Raw genomic sequence first — 22,042 nt, 5'->3', positions numbered from 1 at the left:
TACCACAAAATGAATAATCTAATTATTAATTATTAAAAATTTCCATCACACACCCTGCCTGACAGGGTGCCTTAGCTGTCCACATCATTTTTTTGGACCGGGGGGGTTGAATTTATTTAGGGTGCTGTATGATTACTAAAGGTTGTGCAGGAGGTAAAACAAAATAGAAGGCGTATGGTATAAACAGACGTGTGTGTGTGTTTACCAAAGATGTGCATTAAAGCAGATCTGACAGTGACAGCTTGTATGTCAGGCATGTGTGTTGCATGTGTGTGTGTGTGTGTGTGTGTTGCATGTGTGTGTGTGTTGCATGTGTGTGTGTGTGTGTGTGTTGCATGTGTGTGTGTGTTAAATTGTGTAAAAAGAGCAAGAAGAGGAGCATAACACATACTGTCCCTTTCTTAGTTTAGTTTGGGGAACGAGGGGGCGCTGGTACCACCCGCCCCTCTCCCCACTTGTCACATGGAGTGTGAGAGACCAACCAGCCCAGAACTGCCCACTACCAGTACATTCACCAGTGCAACCACCAGTACAACAACACGTGATGACGAAATACACGGCAAACAGGACGAAGAAGAGGAGGAGGAAGATGAAGTGTCAAATAGGTAAGCGAGGCTCAACCTGCTGTTATACACGTTTCAATCACAAGTAGTGGCGTGACTTCTTAAGATTGCAAAAATTAGTACACCAAGAGAACAATACATGCCTAAATGCTTGACTCTTTAGTAAGGATGGATTAGTCAATCATGACCATGTAGATGCCCAACCGGCCGATAGCACCGCTGAGATTCAAACCCTGGATCCCCAAATCTCTAGTGTAGTTTTTGTGACCTATTTTATTTATGCATTTTCTCCCAATTTAGTCATAGCCGATTGCTCTTCAACTGCTGGAGACCCCGATGGTGTACGAGGAGGGTATATTCTCCCGACACGCCCTCCCTCTGACGCGTACACGCTCCACCAACCCCTTCTTATTCTCACATACTTTATCTCACATAAATTTTCTAATTATTATACACTGATCAGCCATAACATTAACATAAAATGTTTCTGCACTCACTGTCCATTTTATCAGCTCCACTTGCCATATAGAAGCACTTTGTAGTTCTACAATTACTGACTGTAGTCCATCTATTTCTCTGCATACTTTGTTTCCCCCTTTCACCCTGTTCTTCAATGGTCAGGACCCCCACAGGACCACCACAGAGCAGGTATTATTTAGGTGGTGGATGATTCTCAGCACTGCAGTGACACTGACATGGTGGTGGTGTGTTAGTGTGTGTTGTGCTGGTATGAGTAAATCACACACAGCAGCGCTGCTGGAGTTTTTAATTACCGTGTCCACTCACTTTCCACTCTATTAGACACTCCTACCTAGTCGGTCCACCTTGTAGATGTAAAGTCAGAGACGATCGCTCATCTATTGCTGCTGTTTGAGTCGGTCATCTTCTAGACCTTCATCAGTGGTCACAGGACGCTGCCCACGGGGCGCTGTTGGCTGGATGTTTTTGGTTGGTGGACTATTCTCAGTCCAGCAGTGACAGTGAGGTGTTTAAAAAGTCCAGCAGCGCTGCTGTGTCTGATCCACTCATACCAGCACAACACACACTAACACACCACCACCATGTCAGTGTCACTAATACTTGCTCTGTGAGAGTCCTGACCATTGAAGAACAGGATGAAAGGGAGCTAACAAAGCATGTAGGGAAACAGACGGACTACAGTCAGTAATTGTAGAACTACAAAGTGCTTCTATATGGTAAGTGGAGCTGATAAAATGGACAGTGAGTGTAGAAACAAGGAGGTGGTTTTAATGTTATGGCTGATCTGATGTATATATTATACAGTATATCCTAAGACATGATGCATAAAGCACAATTTAAAGGGTCAATTCTTTAATTATTAAGCTTGTACATATTATTTAATCAACTATTCTAATAATCAGGCACTATAATAATCAGTCATATTATTTATTACATGTCTGTTTAGATGTACTTAAACTTTGTCTGTTCTGTTAAGCAGGATGCAAATAATGCAGCTGAAATCCATCAGCTAAGCAAACACGTGTGGCGTTCACACCATAAATAATTAGTACATCATAAATAATCTAGTTCAGGAAAGCTAAGATTGACTTCCTGCACTAATACTCCATCTAACGTAAAATAATAATAAAACACTTATTTCTGGGGTGCATTTTAAAACTAGTTGCACTTTATAAGCAGTTTAAACATAAATCTTATTTCATTTCACGTGTAATAGAGAAGGAAAACGGCTGTGCTGGCTTGTACTGTAGCGCCATCTGCTGGCTATCTGGGATACTGACACACAATCTAAACAGTATGATCATCAGGTGCGAAAACGATTTGTTTCTTTTTTATTTAAATGTTTGTATAATATTATATATATACAGGGGTTGGACAAAATAACTGAAACACCTGTCATTTTAGTGTGGGAGGTTTCATGGCTAAATTGGACCAGTCTGGTGGCCAATCTTCATTAATTGCACATTGCACCAGTAAGAGCAGAGTGTGAAGGTTCAATTAGCAGGGTAAGAGCACAGTTTTGCTCAAAATATTGCAATGCACACAACATTATGGGTGACATACCAGAGTTCAAAAGAGGACAAATTGTTGGTGCACGTCTTGCTGGCGCATCTGTGACCAAGACAGCAAGTCTTTGTGATGTATCAAGAGCCACGGTATCCAGGGTAATGTCAGCATACCACCAAGAAGGACAAACCACATCCAACAGGATTAACTGTGGACGCAAGAGGAAGCTGTCTGAAAGGGATGTTCGGGTGCTAACCCGGATTGTATCCAAAAAACATAAAACCACGGCTGCCCAAATCACGGCAGAATTAAATGTGCACCTCGACTCTCCTGTTTCCACCAGAACTGTCCGCCGGGAGCTCCACAGGGTCAATATACACGGCCGGGCTGCTATAGTCACTCGTGCCAATGCCAAACGTCGGTTTCAATCGTGCAAGGAGCGCAAATCTTGGGCTGTGGACAATGTGAAACATGTATTGTTCTCTGATGAGTCCACCTTTACTGTTTTCCCCACATCCGGGAGAGTTACGGTGTGGAGAAGCCCCAAAGAAGCGTACCACCCAGACTGTTGCATGCCCAGAGTGAAGCATGGGGGTGGATCAGTGATGGTTTGGGCTGCCATATCATGGCATTCCCTTGGCCCAATACTTGTGCTAGATGGGCGCGTCACTGCCAAGGACTACCGAACCATTCTGGAGGACCATGTGCATCCAATGGCGGTGCCGTGTATCAGGATGACAATGCACCAATACACACAGCAAGACTGGTGAAAGATTGGTTTGATGAACATGAAAGTGAAGTTGAACATCTCCCATGGCCTGCACAGTCACCAGATCTAAATATTATTGAGCCACTTTGGGGTGTTTTGGAGAAGCGAGTCAGGAAACGTTTTCCTCCACCAGCATCACGTAGTGACCTGGCCACTATCCTGCAAGAAGAATGGCTTAAAATCCCTCTGACCACTGTGCAGGACTTGTTTATGTCATTTCCAAGACGAATTGACGCTGTATTGGCCGCAAAAGGAGGCCCTACACCATACTAATAAATTATTGTGGTCTAAAACCAGGTGTTTCAGTTATTTTGTCCAACCCCTGTATATTCTGTATATTCTTATATATTGCGTTTTCCTTTCTGTTCCAAATTGTTCCCACACACCAGTTTACCAAGTCGAATTGTTTGTATGTGAAAATGTACTCGCCCAATAAAATGATTCTGAATCTGATTCTGAATCGACGATTCACTTGACATTCATGGAGTCACCGTCAATTTTTCCTTTAGTTCGTTTTCCCAAACTCATTTTCTCTTTTAATTCCCATGTTACATTATTAACAACAAGAATTTTACTTCGGATTTCCACGCCGTCTGTAGTTTCTACTGTTTATGTAATGCCAAGTTCACACTACACGACTTTCCAAGTGGTCGGGTCTCTGTACGGTTCACACTACACGACTGGATCTCTTGTAATCGGGAGTCTTTCAAGTCGGTGTGTATTTCACACTACACGACTGATCGGTGATAGGGGGTCACACACTACACCAACTGGAATTGCAGGCGAGCTTCTCTGGTCTCCCGAACTACGTTTTGTCACGAAAACACACGCGAGAAGTGACGAGGGGTGTAATGATACCACGTCCAAAAATGCACGTCAACAAGTAGCGAGCGATCAGTGTTTGTGTGCTGATGTGCAGCGTAAAATCAAAGAGAAAAAATAAATGAATCTGAGTGGATTTGGCAACACGAACAGCATGGATTGTTCTATAGTGAGTTGGAGGTTAATAAATATTGTTTGCAGTGCAGCGTTGGCGTTTTGTAGAGAACGATAAGGTCAGAAATACTGTAAAGCTTGTGTGTGTGCCGATGTATTCTGATATAAACTATATTACGCCCCTGTCCCACCTTTTACACTCCTCCCCTGCGTTTCCCCTCACCCCGTATCTTGCATTCTCATTGGCTGTTTGACATAGCACTCATTGCCAGTCGTGCAACTCAGATCAGATATTTGACATGCTAGAAATCTCGCTTCGGCGAGCCGCTCGGATCGAGTTGTTGAACAGTTCACACACAGCGATTGAGAGCCGAGTTTCGATCGCCAGGCGAACGCAGAGTTGCTCCCGAGCCGGCAAATCTAGCGCCGACCAGTCACCGAGCGAAAATCAGGGCAGAAATCGTGTAGTGTGAACCAGGCATAAGAAAATCACTGGTACTTTAGGTATTACCTGATGGAAAAGAAAATCATTTAGGCTCTTTAAAATATGTACCTTCACCCATTTCTGTTCACTGGTTTTTAGCTGCATCCTGGAGCCCCTTATGGGTCACTAACAAGAAAACATATGTGAAGAGCAAAACGTGTACCCACAGTTTAGTAATACAAACTCTCAGTTTATAATCTGTACCCACAATTTAGCATAACTGTTCCCACAGATTTGTAGACTGTACCCACACACATACACATCAATTAGGCATAACATTATGTAATATAATGAAATATACATAATATTATGTTGGTCCCTCTTTTGCTGCCAAAACAGCCCTGCAACTGTGCTGCACTGTGTATTCTGACATCTGTCTATCAGAACCAACATGAACTTCTTCAGCAGTTTGATCTACAGTAGCTCGTCTGTTGGATTGGACCACGCGGACCATCCTTCGCTCCTCATGTGCATCAGTGAGCCTTGGCCACCCATGACCCTGTTACTGACCACTGCAGACCAGGACACACCCCACAAGAGCTGCAGTTTTGGAGATGCTCTGACCCAGTCGTCTAGCCATCACAGTTTGGCCCTCGCCATCCTCACGCTCGCCCATTTTTCCTGCTTCTAACATCAACTTTGAGGATAAAATGTTCACTCGCTGCCACTGCCGTGATGAAGAGATAATCAATGTTATTCACTTCACCTGTCAATGGTCAAAATATTATGCCTGCTCGATGTACATGGGCAGTGCAGCAGTAAAATACACTAGCCAGCTGCTTACGAGATCAAGGGATCCCGTTTTCGAATCTCAGTGGTGCTATCGACCTGTCCGGATAAATGCTTTTGTATTCTTAAAGAATTCAAGAAAGGTTTTTGATTTATTATTAATCTGTAGGTGCTTATGTGTAGATCGATTGGTTAAAATGGCAATAAAATCTATTCTAATTCAAATCCTCAACACAATAAATAGTGCAGAAAGGTCAAGGTGTCTGAATACTCTCTCGGTCCTCCGTTTATCGTCCCTGCAGGTTCAGCCCGTCTCCAGAACCTGCCAGTGCGTCGACACGTGCCTGGTTCTGTCGGAAACCCGTCCACCGGCTGAGCGGTGCCCAGCGCACCAACTACGACCTGAAGGAACGCATCTGCATCGGCAGCATGACGGCCATAGAGACCGCCGTCTATCAGAAGGTGCCCACGGATGAAGCGGAGGCTCAGATGCTCGCGAGTGCCGATCTGGACGACATGAAAAGTAAGTTGGGAATTTTAAAGCCTCCGTAAACAGCAATCAGATCTTCTTAATTAGTGACCCGCCCTGCTTACTACTACCTACCTGAACTAACTAGACGCTCTACTTAGACAAGGATTACACCGATTACGTCACCATAGTTTTAGCTTGTTTGTTTGTTTATTAGGATTTTAACGTCATGTTTTACACTTTGGTTCCATTCATGACAGAAACAGTAGTTACTGCTTACACTTTCACATGGTTTTATGGAACACGGTCATGGACAATTTAGTGTCTCCAATTCACCTCACTTTGGACCGTGGGAGGAAACCTGAGCACCCGGAGGAAACCCACGCGGACACGGGGAGAACATGCCAACTCCACACAGAAAGGATCAAACCCAGGACCTTCTTGCTGTGAGGCGACAGTGCCACCCACTTAGCCACCGTGCCGCCTCAGTTTTAGTTTACTAAGCACACCAGCTAACGTCTCCCTCCGTGTACCGAAAACGCTTAAACTCTCCCTGATGCCTCAATTTACAAATAAACGACACTTGTATAATTACACCTTTATACAGATTAAACATCAATGAGAATTTATTTACATGTGAAAAGAACTCTGTTGGTTGCTCCACATTATATCCATCTGCCACGTTTGTAGTTTTCTGTTGTGCCGCACTGAATGCTGGGATTGATCTTCAGCGCTGAGGAGGCATCAGACACTCTCTTGTCATTCATTAACATTTACATTTTCAGCATTTAGCAGACGCCTTTATTCAAAACGACTTACATTACAGTTACAGTCTGAGCAACTGAGGGTTAAGGGCCTCGCTCAAGGGCCCAACAGTGGCAACCGGCAGGTGGGGCTTGAACCAGCAACCTTTGGATTACTAGTCCTGTGCCTTAACCACTAGGCTATACGGCTTCAGTTAGATCATCGCTCAGAATTAAGGCGCCTCAGTTGGAGCATTTTAAGGGATCTAAGAATTTAAACACGCCCTCTTCTCGGGAGTGTAGGATGATGGGAAATGCGTCTGTGTAGAGAGATCACCAGGTTTTCAGACAGACCCTTTAAGTGTTTATTATGTCAGATTACTAAATGTCATTACTAAATGCTTTCAGCCTCAGACATGCAGTCAGGTTAATTGGAGATACTTAAATTGCTCCTAGATATGAGTGTGTGTATGAGTGTGTGTGTGTGTGTATGAATGTGTGTGTGTGTCCCGAGATGGGCTGTCGACCTGTTAAGGATGTTTTCTGCCTTTCAACCAGTGAATTTGACCCTGACCAAAGGAAAGTGGTGGTAAAACAGACCATGAATAAATGAACATACCCCTGTTGTTTGGGTCCTGTGGAAAAGTGGGTAAATAGAGCGCCGGCCTCTGCCCCGTTTACTGCCCCGTGTACTTTGAGGCCTGCGCTGGCGCTGCTTTAGACGAATAATTTCATGAGCGTCTGCTGTGTGCCTGTCCATACTCATAAATATGTTTTTGTAGAGAGCGAAACCGGTGCCAACCCAGCACTGAACCGACGGCGGCCCAGCGTCAGGCCGGTTTCACTCCGACTCCATTATGTACCGTAGTAAACAAGTTCTGACATGAAGAGCTGCGGTCGGGATCGCTGGGACCGGGACGCGCACCAGTCAGCTCCCTGTTATTTTTCCAGCAATTATCCTTAATAAAATCTGCTCGATTGAGTACAAGGCATGAGAAAACAAACCGCCGATCGCTCCCGCTAGATCCGCCGCTTGGCATGGGGAAGCGGGCGCAGACCGCTGCTCATCTGCTTTTGAGCTTTTAGGGGGACCTTGCAATTTGAGACGGAAAGGAACAGGATGCAGGGTGCAGTTTGTACGGATCTGGTTAGAGCTTTGGGGTAATGGTTCTGAAACCAGCAATCATGAAGCATCATCTCTTCTGTTCCAGCTTCTGTACAGTTCATGTAATGACATGTTTACAGGGTGAAGCTCCCGTCAGGGTCTCTTCCAAACTCCAAATTATATTCGGGGGTTTCGTTAAACGGGATTTTCTGTTCCTCTTTATTTATTATATATACACCGATCATCCATAACATTAAAACCATTTAGGTGGTGGATGATTCTCAGCACTGCAGTGACACTGACATGGGGGTGGTGTGTTAGTGTGTGTTGTGCTTGTATGAGTGGATCAGACACAGCAGCGCTGCTGGAGTTTTTAAATACCGTGTCCACTCACTGTCCACTCTATTAGACACTCCTACCTAGTCGGTCCACCTTGTAGATGTAAAGTCAGAGACGATCGCTCATCTATTGCTGCTGTTTGAGTCGGTCATCTTCTAGACCTTCATCAGTGGTCACAGGACGCTGCCCACGGGGCGCTGCTGGCTGGACGTTTTTGGTTGGTGGACTATTCTCAGTCCAGCAGTGACAGTGAGGTGTTTAAAAAGTCCAGCAGCGCTGCTGTGTCTGATCCACTCATACCAGCACAACACACACTAACACACCACCACCATGTCAGTGTCACTGCAGTGCTGAGAATCATCCACCACCTAAATAATACCTGCTCTGTGGTGGTCCTGTGGGGGTCCTGACCATTGAAGAACAGGGTGAAAGGGAGGTAACAAAGTATGTAGAGAAACAGATGGACTACAGTCAGTAATTGTAGAACTACAAAGTGCTTCTATATGGTAAGTGGAGCTGATAAAATGGACAGTGAGGGTAGAAACAAGGAGGTGGTTTTAATGTTATGGCTGATCAGTGTATATACTGTATATTACTTCCTATGTTTAATCGAACTGTCACCTCACAGCAAGAAGGTCCTGGGTTTGATTACCAGGGTCTTTTCTGTGTGGAGTTTGCATGTTCTCCCTGTGTCTGTGTGGGTTTCCTCCGGGTGCTCCGGTTTCCTCCTACAGTCTAAAGACACGCATCCAGGTTAACTGTAGATACAAAATTTGCTCTTAGATGTGTGTGTGTGTGTGTGTGTGTGTGTGTTTGTTTACCCTGCGATGGACTGGCACCTTGTCCAGGGTGTTTTTGTGCGCCTTTCGCCCATTGAGAGCTGGGATAGACTCCAGCACCCCCTGCAACCCTGATCAGGTTAAGCGTCTTAGAAAGTTAGGGCTTCGGTACATGTCAGCATAAGTCTAGTTGATGTTACGTACAATCAAATTCCGACAAGATGAGCCCCCGCTTTAGCCTGGTCAGGGTCACAGTGGGTGCAATTCATTGGGCGAAAGGCAGGAAAAACCCCCAGTCCATCACAAGACAAACACACACACACACACACACACACTTGGAGTGATTTTGTATCGTATCTCCAGTTAACCACACAAACATGGGGAGAACATGCAAACTCCACACAGAAGGGACCTGGACGCTCCATCTGGGAATCGAACCCAGGACCTTCTCGCTGTGAGGCGACAGTGCTACCCACCGAGCCATCTTTAGTCATTTTATTTACAGTATGTATTAATTTGTAGGTATTAATTACCTCAATGTGGCTTCTAACTCGTGAATTTAGCTACAACCCCAGATCAGAAAAAGTTAGGACGGCATGAAAAATGCAAATAAAAAATAAAAACTCAGTATTTTTGCATTTATTTTAATTTTTGTACTTGTATTTTACGTCAGACAGGATGAATATCTGATAAAGGAGATAATTTCATTGTATTAGGGGTTGTTTTTGATTTCAACTGTAACTTTTACTACGAGCGGCGGCTTCCAACATGCAATAAAGGCCTGATTTATGGAGTGCTGCATAGATGGTTGTCCATCCAATCCGCAGAGGTCTTCTGGAGCTGTTTTGAATTGACTGTTCGGTTCTTTTGTACCTCAGTGACAGAAAGCGCCAAGCTTCTTCCATTTACTCTGATTCTGAAACCTCTAACAACATTAAATAAGGTTTAAATCCCTGATTTGATCTCTGCCTGACCACAAGTTATTCAAAGAGATCTACAGACGGTCCTCAGGGCTTCAGTGCTTGGGTTTCGTCCTCACTGACCCATGTGTGTGACTTTCCTAACTGTGTCCAATTAATTTGGATCATTTGGGTAGCGCTGTCACCTTACAGCAAGAAGGTCCTGGGTTCAATTCCCAGGCGTAGCGCTCAGGGTCCTTTCTGTGTGGAGTTTGCATGTTCTCCCAGTGTCTGTGTGTGTGTGTGTGTGTGTTTGCTTTGTGATGGATTGGTGACCTGTCCAGCGTGTTTCCTACCTTTCACCCAGTGAACTGCACCCACCGTGACCCTGACCAGGATAATGTGGTGGTGAAACAGACAACGAATGAATGTCTTGAGTTCTTGAGTTGAGTTCTAGACACGTCTTAATGAGATTTCAAGCAATCTTGTCGTTCCTGACCACAATTAGGAACGCCACAGCAGGAGATCTGAATATTTTTGTCAGTACTGTTGGAATTTGTGCCCATTTATAAGGTCAGGCATGTTTTGCACTCAGCCACTGATTCACTAAATCCGGACTATAAGCGTCTCTCAGACATGCCCGATTACTCCAGAACAGAACCGAACAGAACCAAACAGAACAGAACCAAACAAAACAGAACCAAACAGAACAGAACCAAAAAGGTGGAAATCAGATGGAGCTAAATCTGGACTATAAGCGTCTCTCAGACACGCCCGATTACTCCAGAACAGAACAGAACCGAACAGAACCAAACAGATCAGAACAGAACAGAACCAAACAAAACAGAACCAAACAGAACAGAACCAAAAAGGTGGAAATCAGATGGAGCTAAATCTGGACTATAAGCGTCTCTCAGACACGCTCGATTACCACAGAACAGAACCAAACAGAACAAAACCAAACAGAACCAGACCAAACAGAACAGAACCAAACAGAACCAAACAGAACAGAACCAAACAGAACAGAACATAACCAAACAGAACAGTACAAAATCAAACAGAACAGAACCAACCAGAACAGAACCAAACAGAACAAAACCAAACAGAACAGAACCAAACAGAACCAAACATAACATTACAAAATCAAACAGAACAGAACCAAACAGAACAGAACCAAAAAGGTGGAAATCAGGAGCTAAATCCCGACTATAAGCGTCTCTCAGTCACAACTGATTACTACAGAACAGAACAGAACCAAACAGAACAGAACCAAACAGAACAGTACAAAATCAAACAGAACAGAACCAACCAGAACAGAACAGAACCAACCAGAACAGAACCAACCAGAACAGAACCAAACAGAACAGAACAAAACCAAACAGAACAGAACCAAACAGAACAGAACAGAACAGAACAGTACAGAATCAAACAGAACAGAACCAACCAGAACAGAACCAAACAGAACAGAACAGAACCAAAGAGAACCAAACATAAAAGTACAAAATCAAACAGAACAGAACAGAACCAAACAGAACAGAACCAAACAGAACAGAACCAAAAAGGTGGAAATCAGATGGAGCTAAATCAGGACTATAAGCGTCTCTCAGTCTCTTAGACACGCCCAATTCCTCCTGCTCCACCCTCATCGTTTATAACCACAATATACAAGTGAGGAAACTTTTTGAAGATCCCTCGTATATTGGCGTATATATATAATCCCAGACATATATATAATTTTGTATTTAATGTCACTGGGGCACAAACGAAGTCTTTGGTGAGGGACTCTGGTTGACGGACCGAGCGATCGAGAGTGCACTCGTACCCGAGATTAAGGGACTCTGTCCTCAGGCTGTAATTAACACAGTCGCTCTGATCAATAATTCTTCCTGGCACTTCCTGCTCTAAATTACTGATCCGAGCTCACGCTGGAGCAAGCCGCTTTATTTTAGGCCTGCAACAACTGTTCCACGATCATTACTTCTGCATTAATGACTCTGTTTGAGCTGTTTGTAGCGTATTCAGGAGAACTGAGCCGGACGTCCTGAAAGGTTGGAATCCTGCGTGAAGTCTCGTAGATTTCTCTTATTTTAACTCGTTAATTAAAACTTTAATGACTGCGTGTTAGGACAAACTGCTTATTTCAAAATGTAAATCGTTTTTGGTAATACATTAGTATTAACCTTCATCCATCCTGTAAAGATTTTACACTCTGCAAGTATTGTTCTGAAAAACTTTTGGGAACGGGATCTAGGTGTATCTATTAATGAATGTCAGTGGGCTCTTATTTTAAAAAGGGTACACTCATCACCCGTCTGTGCTAGACACTGCCTACTACAATATAAAGTACTACACAGACTGCACCTAACCCACGCCAGGCTGGCGAGAATGTTTCCGGGTAGGTCTGACGGATGCCCCAGATGCTGCTACTCACCAGCAGATCATCCACATAAGTTTTGGTCCTGCTCTACATTGTCATGCCAGACGTGCCACTCCCCACCCACCCATAACTGGTGGCTTCAGGAGCTCCTGGGCAACATCAAACTGGAAAAGCAACACACTTACAGATTGGGATCACTACATACATTTTATAAAACTTGGTCGTCTGTCCTTAACACCTCATCCCAGAATAGGAGAGAGAGGTTTGGTTGTCCCCTTTTTTGTTTACACGCATATGAACCTGAGTGACACCCACACTTTGCAGCTATAACAGCTTCAACTCCTCTGGGAAGGATTTCCTCAAGGTTTATGGGAATTTGTGATCATTCTTTCAGAAACGCATTTGTGAGGTCAGAAGGCCTGGCTCACAGTCTTTGCTCTAATTCATCCCAAAGGTGTTCTATCGGGTTGAGGTCAGGACTCTGTGCAGGCCAGTCAAGTTCTTCCACATCAAACTGGCTCGTCCACGTCTTTATGGACCTTGTGCTTTGTGCACTGGTGCGCAGTCATGTTGGAACAGGAAGGGGCCATCCCCAAACTGTTCCCACAAAATTGGGAGCATGAAATTGTCCAAAGGCCACATGAAGTTTGTTATAATAGCACTGACAGTTGACTGTGGAATATTTAGTAGAGAGGAAATTTCACGACTGGACTTGTTGCACAGGTGGCATCACGGTACCACGCTGGAATTCACTGAGCTCCTGAGAGCGACCCGTTCTTTCACTAATGTGTGTAGAAGCAGTCTGCATGCCGAGGTGCTCGGTTTTATACACCTGTGGCCATGGAGGTGATTGGAACACCTGAATTCGATGATTTGGATGATGACCCTGATGACTATGACATTCTGGAGTCCATCCACAGCCACCTTGGCTCTCCAAGTGAACCTGTCCCAGAGAACCTCGACTGGCATGGTAAGATTAATGCTAGGAACCTAAAGCAAGTAGGGGCAAGATCAGTTTCTTGTAGTTTGGTGTTTAAAATGTGTTAATGCAAAGCTTGTTCCTATAGAGGTCGTGCTTCTATTTTCGTGCTTGGAGATTGAGTGTGTTTATCTCCGGTATGTCATATCAGTGCAGTTAGATCCTCCTGAACTAGTTAAACTAGTTACACATTCTTAAGTTTTCAAATCCCTTGCATTGCATCACATTTGTGTTCACATTCTTATGTTTGATATGTTCCTAGCTCAGGCTAAGGGCTAAAGATTTTACATTAACTTCGTCATTGTATAGCTAGTTTAGAAAGCTTGAGGTTTCTGGTTCTATTAAAAAAATTGGTAATTTGATACGAATTAATTTGGTTTCTCTTTGTCAGAAATGGGTCTGTGATGTGTACCTTTGTGCTTTTTGCACTTGATACAATCCTGAATCAGAAAAAAAGTTTGGACAGTATGAGAAATGTAAATAAAAAAATGATTGCAGACAGAAATGCCATCTGCATGCTAATAAACTTGGTTTGCGTGGAGCGTGCGGAGTGCATTAGCACATCTCAGGTACCAGGGTGTCAGAAATGCGAGGGGTTTCCATGGAGACCCGCCATGTGGAGACAGCGCTCCCTAATGCGTGGCTTCGTTCGTCTGGACGACGTCTGACTAAGTGCGACGTGGGAGCCGACACAAGCGCCCGACGCTCGGCTGGTGAATCCACTCGGCGTGTGTTTATCTCGAACATCCATCCCGCTGTCATCGGCGTCCCTCTGTGTGTCGTTCTGGACGTTCGCTCTGGAGCCCCGGTGTGAGATTTTGCCTTGAGGACACGGTGGTGGGTCACTGCAATCTAGGCCTCTGGATCCGACCATGGAGGCGAGGGGTGGGGGAGTGGGACGGTGTTACGTCCACGAGTCGGTCGCTTTTATCCATGCGCTGATGCACAATCAATCAGCATTAGCAGCCGCCACAGGAACTATACAGGAAGCCAATAGGTCGTGTTGATCCAAAACAGTGGACCAGTTTGGTGTTTTTGTGCAGCCATTTGGCATCTTCTGTGCTTGGAGGAAGCAGTGCTCGTCCAGGGAGCCAGGTCTTCTTCTTGGGAGGCTTTATCCACTCGGTGTTCCCTCATTTGAGTTGGATTAGGAGCAGGACTTCACTGTATTTTATGGTCTTGGGATTTCTTGTTTAAAAGACCTCGGTCTCTTCCGAGGACAGGATGTGTGGCGTTCCAGCGCTCCCTCTGGAATTGTAGGACCTCACGCTGTGGATACAAACACTCCCGCAGGCTTAGAGTTCCATCATTGCCGTCAAAATCCCTTCCAACATCCTATCATCGAAGGACCGGAGAACACACCAGTCCTGATAAAACTGAGGTCTGGGTTGTGTTAAGTGCATCATCTCTGAGATACGGCATACTAGAGAAGCGCATTCTGGATGACCAAGACGTCCCACCAGGCCAGGGTGGGGTGGAGACATCGGCCGTGGAGATGACAGACGTGGAGCGGGAGCGAGTGGACGCCAGTGCCAAAACTCACGACTATCCAAAGGAGATTGACGAGTACCCTTCTGGAGTTTTCCCTGTGGACGGGTTTGAAGACTTCGAAGAGTTTGTTCTGGATTTTGAAGACTATGATCTTCTGGAGTCCATCCACAGCCACCTTGGCTCTCCAAGTGAACCTGTCCCAGAGAACCTCGACTGGCATGGTAAGATTAATGCTGGGAACGTAAAGCAAGTAGGGGCAAGATCAGTTTCTTGTAGTTTGGTGTTTAAAATGTGTTAATGCAAAGTTTGATCCTATAGAGGCTGTGTTTTTGTTTCTGTGCTGGGACATTGAGTGAGTTTTTCTCCGGCATGTCATGTTAGTGCAGTTAGATCCTCCTGAACTAGTTAAACTAGTCACATGTTACTTTTGCATTGCAACGCATTTGCGTTCACATTCTCATGTTGAAAATGTTCCTAGTTTTTTTTAACTTGATACAACCCCAAATCAAGAAGTGTCTTCGACTTCTCTGGGCTCGTAGGCATCTAGGATGGACCATCACACAGTGGAAACGTGTAGTGTGGTCAAATGAATCTGCATTCCAGGTCTGTTTTGGAAGAAATGGATGCCGTGTGCTCCAGACCAAAGACCAGAAGGATCCAGACTGATATCAGCAACAAGTCCAAAAGCCAGAGTCTGTCATGGTATGGGGGTGTGTCAGTACCAGGGTCTGTCATGGTATGGGGGCGTGTCAGTGTCCTTGGTAAAGGTCATTTACACTCTGTGATGCAGCATTAATGCAGAAAAGTACATTGAGATCTTAGAGCAACATGTGCTGCCTTCAAGACGTCGTCTTTTACAGGGACGTCCAGCATTTTTCAACAAGACGATGCAAAACCACCTGCTGCACACATTACAAAGGCACGGCTGCGGAGGACGAGAGTACGGGTACTGGACTGGCCTGCCTGCAGTCCTGACCTGTCCCTAATAGAGAACGTGTGGAGGATTTTGAACCTTGTACTGTTTCACCTTAAGACGTGTTTGCGGGACGAATGGGACAAAATAATGGAAACACATTATCGCTCTGTGGTAAATGCTTTACTGTCCCAACTTTTTTTGTCATTATAGCGTTTTAAAAGCATCCGATTCTTTGTAGATTTCCAGTGCACACTGGAAATAAACCAATAGAAGTTTTAAATCTAGGATCTTATTGATCGTGTTAGGGAAGCACGAGGTAATTAATACAAAGCAGATGGATTATGGATTAGTGGTATTGCAGTTAAAGTAGTCCATGTCCGGAGGTGATGTGATATTGACGTGGTGGGTAAATCTATTGAACCGGAACATCATTCTATCCACCCCCACACACACACACTTACACAACACATCCACAAACACAACCTTAGGCTTATCAGTGAGGTTTCGGCTTACAGAGGCATAAACAAATTCTATTAACTCATTACGACCTGCCCTCTGCTATAAACCTTTATGAAATATGAGGCTCAATATGCAGTAGAGACGTCCCAGCAATCGTACGGCAATTCAGTTAGTGTAAGAGACTTTCTGTGCCGTAGTGTGCTGTGCTGACCATGTTGGATGTGTGTGTTTACGTACTGAGTTCATTCCATAATCAGTGTAAAAGTGTGTTTCTCTACACACGTGATCATCTCTGTGCTGCACCTCAAAAGAACAAACCTAAGTTTACCCAGTCTAACAGCTCCACATGTATCTGTGTTTAACTGGATTTACTTCACGTGTGCTGGTTCTGCAGCTCCAGGTTCTGAATCCACAAAAAGCTTCAACTAAATAAAGAGTAACGTGGCTGAATGTACTAAGAGTACCACACAGAAACACTCAACTTCTTATTACTGGTTATAAGTGCTCTGTACTGGTTATAAGCTCTCTGTACTGGTTATAATCGCTCTGTACTGGTTATAAGTTCTCTGTACTGGTTATTAGTGCTCTGTACTGGTTATAAGCGCTCTGTACTGCTTATACGTGTTCTGTACTGGTTATAAGTGCTCTGTACTGGTTATAAGTGCTCTGTACTGGTTATAAGAGCTCTGTACTGGTTATAAGTGCTCTGTACTGGTTATAAGCGCTCTGTACTGGTTATACGTGCTCTGTACTGGTTATAAGTGTCACTGTACGGGTTATAAGTGCTCTGTACTGGTTATAAGCGCTCTGTACTGGTTATACGTGCTCTGTACTGGTTATAAGCGCTCTGTACTGGTTATACGTGCTCTGTACTGGTTATAAGTGTCACTGTACGGGTTATAAGTGCTCTGTACTGGTTATAAGCGCTCTGTACTGGTTATACGTGCTCTGTACTGGTTATAAGTGCTCTGTACTGGTTATAAGTGCTCTGTACTGGTTATAAGTTCTCTGTACTGGTTATAAGCGCTCTGTACTGGTTATACGTGCTCTGTACTGGTTATAAGTGTCTCTGTATGGGTTATAAGAGCTCTGTACTGTTATAAGCGCTCTGTACTGGTTATAAGTGCTCTGTACTGGTTATAAGTACTCTGTACTGGTTATACGTGCTCTGTACTGGTTATAAGTGTCACTGTACGGGTTATAAGTGCTCTGTACTGGTTATAAGCGCTCTGTACTGGTTATACGTGCTCTGTACTGGTTATAAGTGTCACTGTACGGGTTATAAGTGTTCTGTAGTGGTTATAAGCGCTCTGTACTGCTCTAGTTCATCGCTCGTTGTTTTAGTATAACAAGCCACGTTACACTTTATTTTTCACGTTAAGCGTTTATTCTGTCCGGGTCACTTTTACCACGTCATATCACACAGGTCATCTTTTTAAAAATATCAGCGGCAAACTGGATCATAATTTAATCAGGTGAATGTGCAGCGCAAACGCGGTTTAGCAGCTTCTCAAACCTCTACAACCTGACACGTCCACAGATGACGTCACGGTTCGCGCTGAAAAACCCAGTATTCTGTGGTACCAGATTAGGCACTAGTTTGCTGTCTGGAACCTCTTTATTTTGTTGGAAACACGCGGAACCGGTTCAAAATCAAGTTCAAGAACCAGAACGGAGCCGGGTTCGCATCGGTGGAAAAGGGGTACATGTGCAATGCCAGCATTCCAGCATTAGCTGGAAGGGTATAAAGCACACTGCTGCTGGACTCTGGGGCATTGAAAATGTCGTATCCAGAGTGATCATTTGGGCTTCAGTTTTCTGATGGAAGGATCTGCTCCTAAACAATTAAAGTGTGTTTTTTATGCACCTTTAAGGCTCAAGAGCATCCAGAGTTTTGTATGTTAGAAATCTTCCCACTCTGGGATTTGGGAGAGTTCACTGGAAGGACGGGATGGCAGAACAGGACGCGGGACGGCGGAATCTCAAGGACGTTGGGAAGCGGAACAGAACGCAGTTGGGGAAATGAAACAGGATTTAAAGTTTTGTTTTCAGTACAACCAGGAGCTACCGGGACGACCCGAAACGGCACGGCCCCCGTTGCGGCTTGGCGCGGGCCGATCCTGCAGGCCCCTGGGCTCTCGGGCTCTCTGCTTTAAAGAGGGAACATGAATTCTGGCCTTCAATTATCCGGGATTTAATAAAAACCTTGGTCTGTGGTTTGAAGTGATATAATATGAAATCATAGCCAGTTCTTCAAAAGGCCTGTGGGTTTAGCCACAGAGAGTAATTCCTCCAGCAGAGCATCGGGCGCTCTCTCTCGGCCCAGGACGTACATCTCTGTACCCCTGTGTTCACTCATTTGTTTTTAAAATAATTAGAAATGTTATCGATCGATGCAAAAACAAACTAACGCCTCGTTTCTCCTCTCCCGTCCCGATTGTTTTCGTATTCGATGCTTGGCTGCAGGTCACCGATTTGAGGACAACCCCGGGGTGAGGAGACACCTCGTCAAGAAGTCGTCGCGATGCCAGGTCACTCGGACCAACAACAACAGCAACAGCTCTCCATCTCGGTCCAGCCTGAAGAAGAGGAGGAAGACGGACAAAAAGACTCATGAGGTGAGAACTGTGTTAATCAGTGTTTACATTTTGAGACAAGAAATGATGAACAATGGTGAATGGTAGCTCAACGTTTAAGGTACTGAACTGGTAATCAGAAGGTCGCTGGTTCAGGCCTCACTAGCGCCAAGTTGCCACTGTTGGACCCCTGAGCAAGGCCCTCAACCCTCAGTTGCTTAAACTGTATCAGTCATAATTGTAAGTCGCTTTGGACGAAAGCGTCTGGTAAATGCTGCAAATGTAAATATAAACAGAATTAAACACAGATGACGCATATGTGTTAAACGTGTTAAGACTTGAATAAATACATAAATAAATACTACATTCAGAGGCTAGCATTGTACAAGCATTTAATTTTTCATCGGATAAGGTCACTAATGTTCTCGTTTTGTAACGTGGCGGCTGCATGTTGGGTGGTGTCCTTCTGCATTGCCGTTTTTGGCCACCAGAGGGAGCGCTGTGTCAGTCTCTCTTGCTTGATGATCACCTGAGCATCGTGAGGGTAAACTCACTCCAGGTGGAAGGTTTTCTATATATAACAGCCAGCTCTTTTGTTGGCATACTTGCTTTTTTCTGAAGCCGTGATCTTGTGCTGCTAGGTCTGGTCCGGTCTGCTGCTGACGTGCGCTTCCAGCAGTCCAGCATCCCAACCTGCTGTACCCACAGTGGCTGGCAGGTAGGGGGTGGCACAGGCAGACAAAATGTAGTTTTCTTTGCTGTACCTGTACTGAGGAGTACTAATTATAAGGTGGAGAGAAGGGATGGAGTTTTCCCATTTCTTCAATTCTAGGTGACCTATTTACAGCAAGAACAGTCTCTGCTCTTGCCACAGCCCCTCTCCGCACCTTTTATTGCCTCTTTATTTTCCAGTATGGACATTATGGTTGATTTATGATTTTTTTTTTCTTCAACTTTCTGAGAACTTGCCTTGATGTTGCAACATTTTAGGCCTCACTATGGACTATGGACTATGGACAGATAAAGCAGTCTGTCATGTTGTGGCATCCAATTCTGCCACCTTTCTACGTACAGACACGATTAGGAATGCCTGGGTGGCCGACGCCCAGAGATGGATTGGCGTCCTGTCTGGATTGGCGCTCTGTCTGTCCTGTTAATGCACTGTGCCCATGAAAATAAAACAAAATACCACCTTTTTCAAATGTGGTGATGATTCCCTCTGGCTGCTCCCACTTGGGGGTGCCAAAGTGAATTTGATTTCGGCACAGTGTTTATTTATCCGGGCTTGGGACCTGCACTAAGGGTGCACTGATGTGTGTCCCCACAATGTATAGGTTCACTTAAGGCCAAGCGCCTTCTGTATTTGTGAAACCAGCCCGGGATTCAAACCCCAGAACCCCAGAACATAAGCACTTCTGTTTCCAGCAACCTGGCTCATTAAATATTTGATGTTTTATAGTAGTGGAGCTCTGTCTGTCACAGTGGGGATTCTTCACCAGGTCAGGAAGGACAGGTTTATTGTAACGTAGCGTAATAGATGATCTGTAATGATACATGATGCGGCGCTAGTTTACAGAGCGTCTTTATAAACAAGCAGAGAGAAACGCCAGTCTCGGTTTTCCACCCAGTCGGACGTTTTTATTTTCCGTATAAATCACAGCGACGTTAAATTTAGCATCAGCGATAAACACGATAACTGAACGATAAACAACATTAAGAGCTTTAAGAACAGAAACGGCAGCGTGCCAGTAAATGACATCCACACATCCGAGAACGGAAAAGAACAGAAAAGAAGCGAACGTTCTCACGGGGCGCGGGACGCTGGACAGCCGGGATTTGTTTTAGCGTTTATGATGGAGTTTATGATAAACCAACATGCAGCGTGTTTACGATACACTCGACGTCCATGTCAAGAGGGGTCAGGAGGGGTAAGGAGGAGCATAAATGAGCTTTTGGCTTTAATTCGGTCAAGTTTTGAATATTACAGCACAGAACTGTCGTACAGAACGAACGTACGAACACATTTTATTTTAAAATGATGAACGGAGGGTTTTTCCGAAAGTTGGAGCTGTTTTAGTTTGTCTGTGTGTTGGTACCAGTCACACCACTATCAGTACATCATGGGTACATCTAACTGTGGGAATTTTTCCCCCGTCATCCTCTTGAGTTGCTTTAAATCACGTCAAAAGCAACAATTTGTACTGATTTGTCCAAATCGAGACCACAAATCCCGGACACTTGCTCACTTCCTTGGTTTTTCCCAAACCTATTGATCGTGTTTCAGCAGCCCTGCTTGCTCGTCCCGCCAGCACATGATTCATCCTCAGGTTAAACAAATAAAGTCATTAAACCTATTCTACCCTTAGTACTGAACCAAAACCTCATTCCTCCTGCTGCCTGCCAGGATGTTCGTCTATCAACACTGTCCTCCACGCTGTGGAAAGCTCTCTGACCAGAGGATGCTGGCTCCAGTCTGTAAAAGAAGGGGGGGTGGGATCGGTCATAAGGTCTGCACTACCGAACATCGGGATGGCACCGCGCGCCGGCTCCGCGGTTCCGATCTGTTGACGTGATTGATGACGTGACTGTGGTACCCGCTGACTACGCTAGGTCTTCGTGGAGCTGAACGAGCTGATCGTGGATAAGAACCAGGAGATGCGCTGGAAGGAGATGGCACGCTGGATCAAGTTCGAGGAGGATGTTGAGGAGGACACCGACCGCTGGGGCAAACCTCACGTCGCCTCGCTGTCTTTCCGGAGCCTGCTGGAGCTCCGCAGGACCATCACGCACGGTGAGTCGGTCTGAGGTCGGTCATGACCGTCTTCGCCCTTGTTTTGTACGTCATGTTGTGTTTGTGTCGGGCTCTGAATCACAGCTGGATCATCCAGAGATGTTTTGGAGCTCGGTGGTTCTCAACAAGGGGGTCGAAACCTCCTAGGGGGCCTCAGTGAGCCTATAGGGTGGTTACATTGGACTCTTAAACTTAAAGATCAATGATTCATTTGTAATTATTAGTTATATTCATTCAGGTGCCATCATGCTAGACCTGGACCAGACTACACTACCTGGCATCACACACTTGATGGTGGAGACCATGATCATCTCGGACCAGATCAGAGCTGACGACCGGGCCAATGTCCTGCGGGCCTTGCTGCTGAAACACAGGTCAGAGAATCAAACAGGACCGTCGTGTGCACCACCATCACACTCGTGACCAATAAGAGGGAACAGGCACATGTTGTCCATCCTCGTCCCTCCTAATGAGAACCTTAGCATTTTAAATACTTATATACACCAATCAGCCATAACATTAAAACCACCTCCTTGTTTCTACACTCACTGTCCACTTTGTAGTTCTACAATTACTGACTGTAGTCCATCTGTTTCTCTACGTACTTTTAGCCCCCTTTCACCCTGTTCTTCAGTGGTCAGGACCCCCACAG

The 22,042-nt window shown here is 45.0% G+C and overlaps 1 protein-coding gene across 2 annotated transcripts in view; it reads left to right on the top strand.

The window, feature by feature from the left end:
* slc4a3 (solute carrier family 4 member 3) overlaps positions 1-22,042 on the top strand; it is a 43,034-nt gene that overhangs the window by 3,174 nt on the left and 17,818 nt on the right. For both annotated transcript variants that reach the window (XM_063006498.1, XM_063006499.1), the window contains exons 3-7: positions 406-605; positions 5,770-5,990; positions 18,490-18,641; positions 21,210-21,390; positions 21,629-21,764. In XM_063006498.1, the coding sequence (XP_062862568.1) occupies positions 406-605; positions 5,770-5,990; positions 18,490-18,641; positions 21,210-21,390; positions 21,629-21,764 (890 nt within the window). The remainder of the gene's footprint in view (positions 1-405; positions 606-5,769; positions 5,991-18,489; positions 18,642-21,209; positions 21,391-21,628; positions 21,765-22,042) is intronic.

The sequence above is a fragment of the Trichomycterus rosablanca genome, chromosome 12, assembly GCF_030014385.1.
Source record: "Trichomycterus rosablanca isolate fTriRos1 chromosome 12, fTriRos1.hap1, whole genome shotgun sequence".
Classification (NCBI taxonomy): Eukaryota; Metazoa; Chordata; class Actinopteri; order Siluriformes; family Trichomycteridae; genus Trichomycterus; species Trichomycterus rosablanca.
This window is presented reverse-complemented; position numbering and strand designations above follow the sequence as displayed.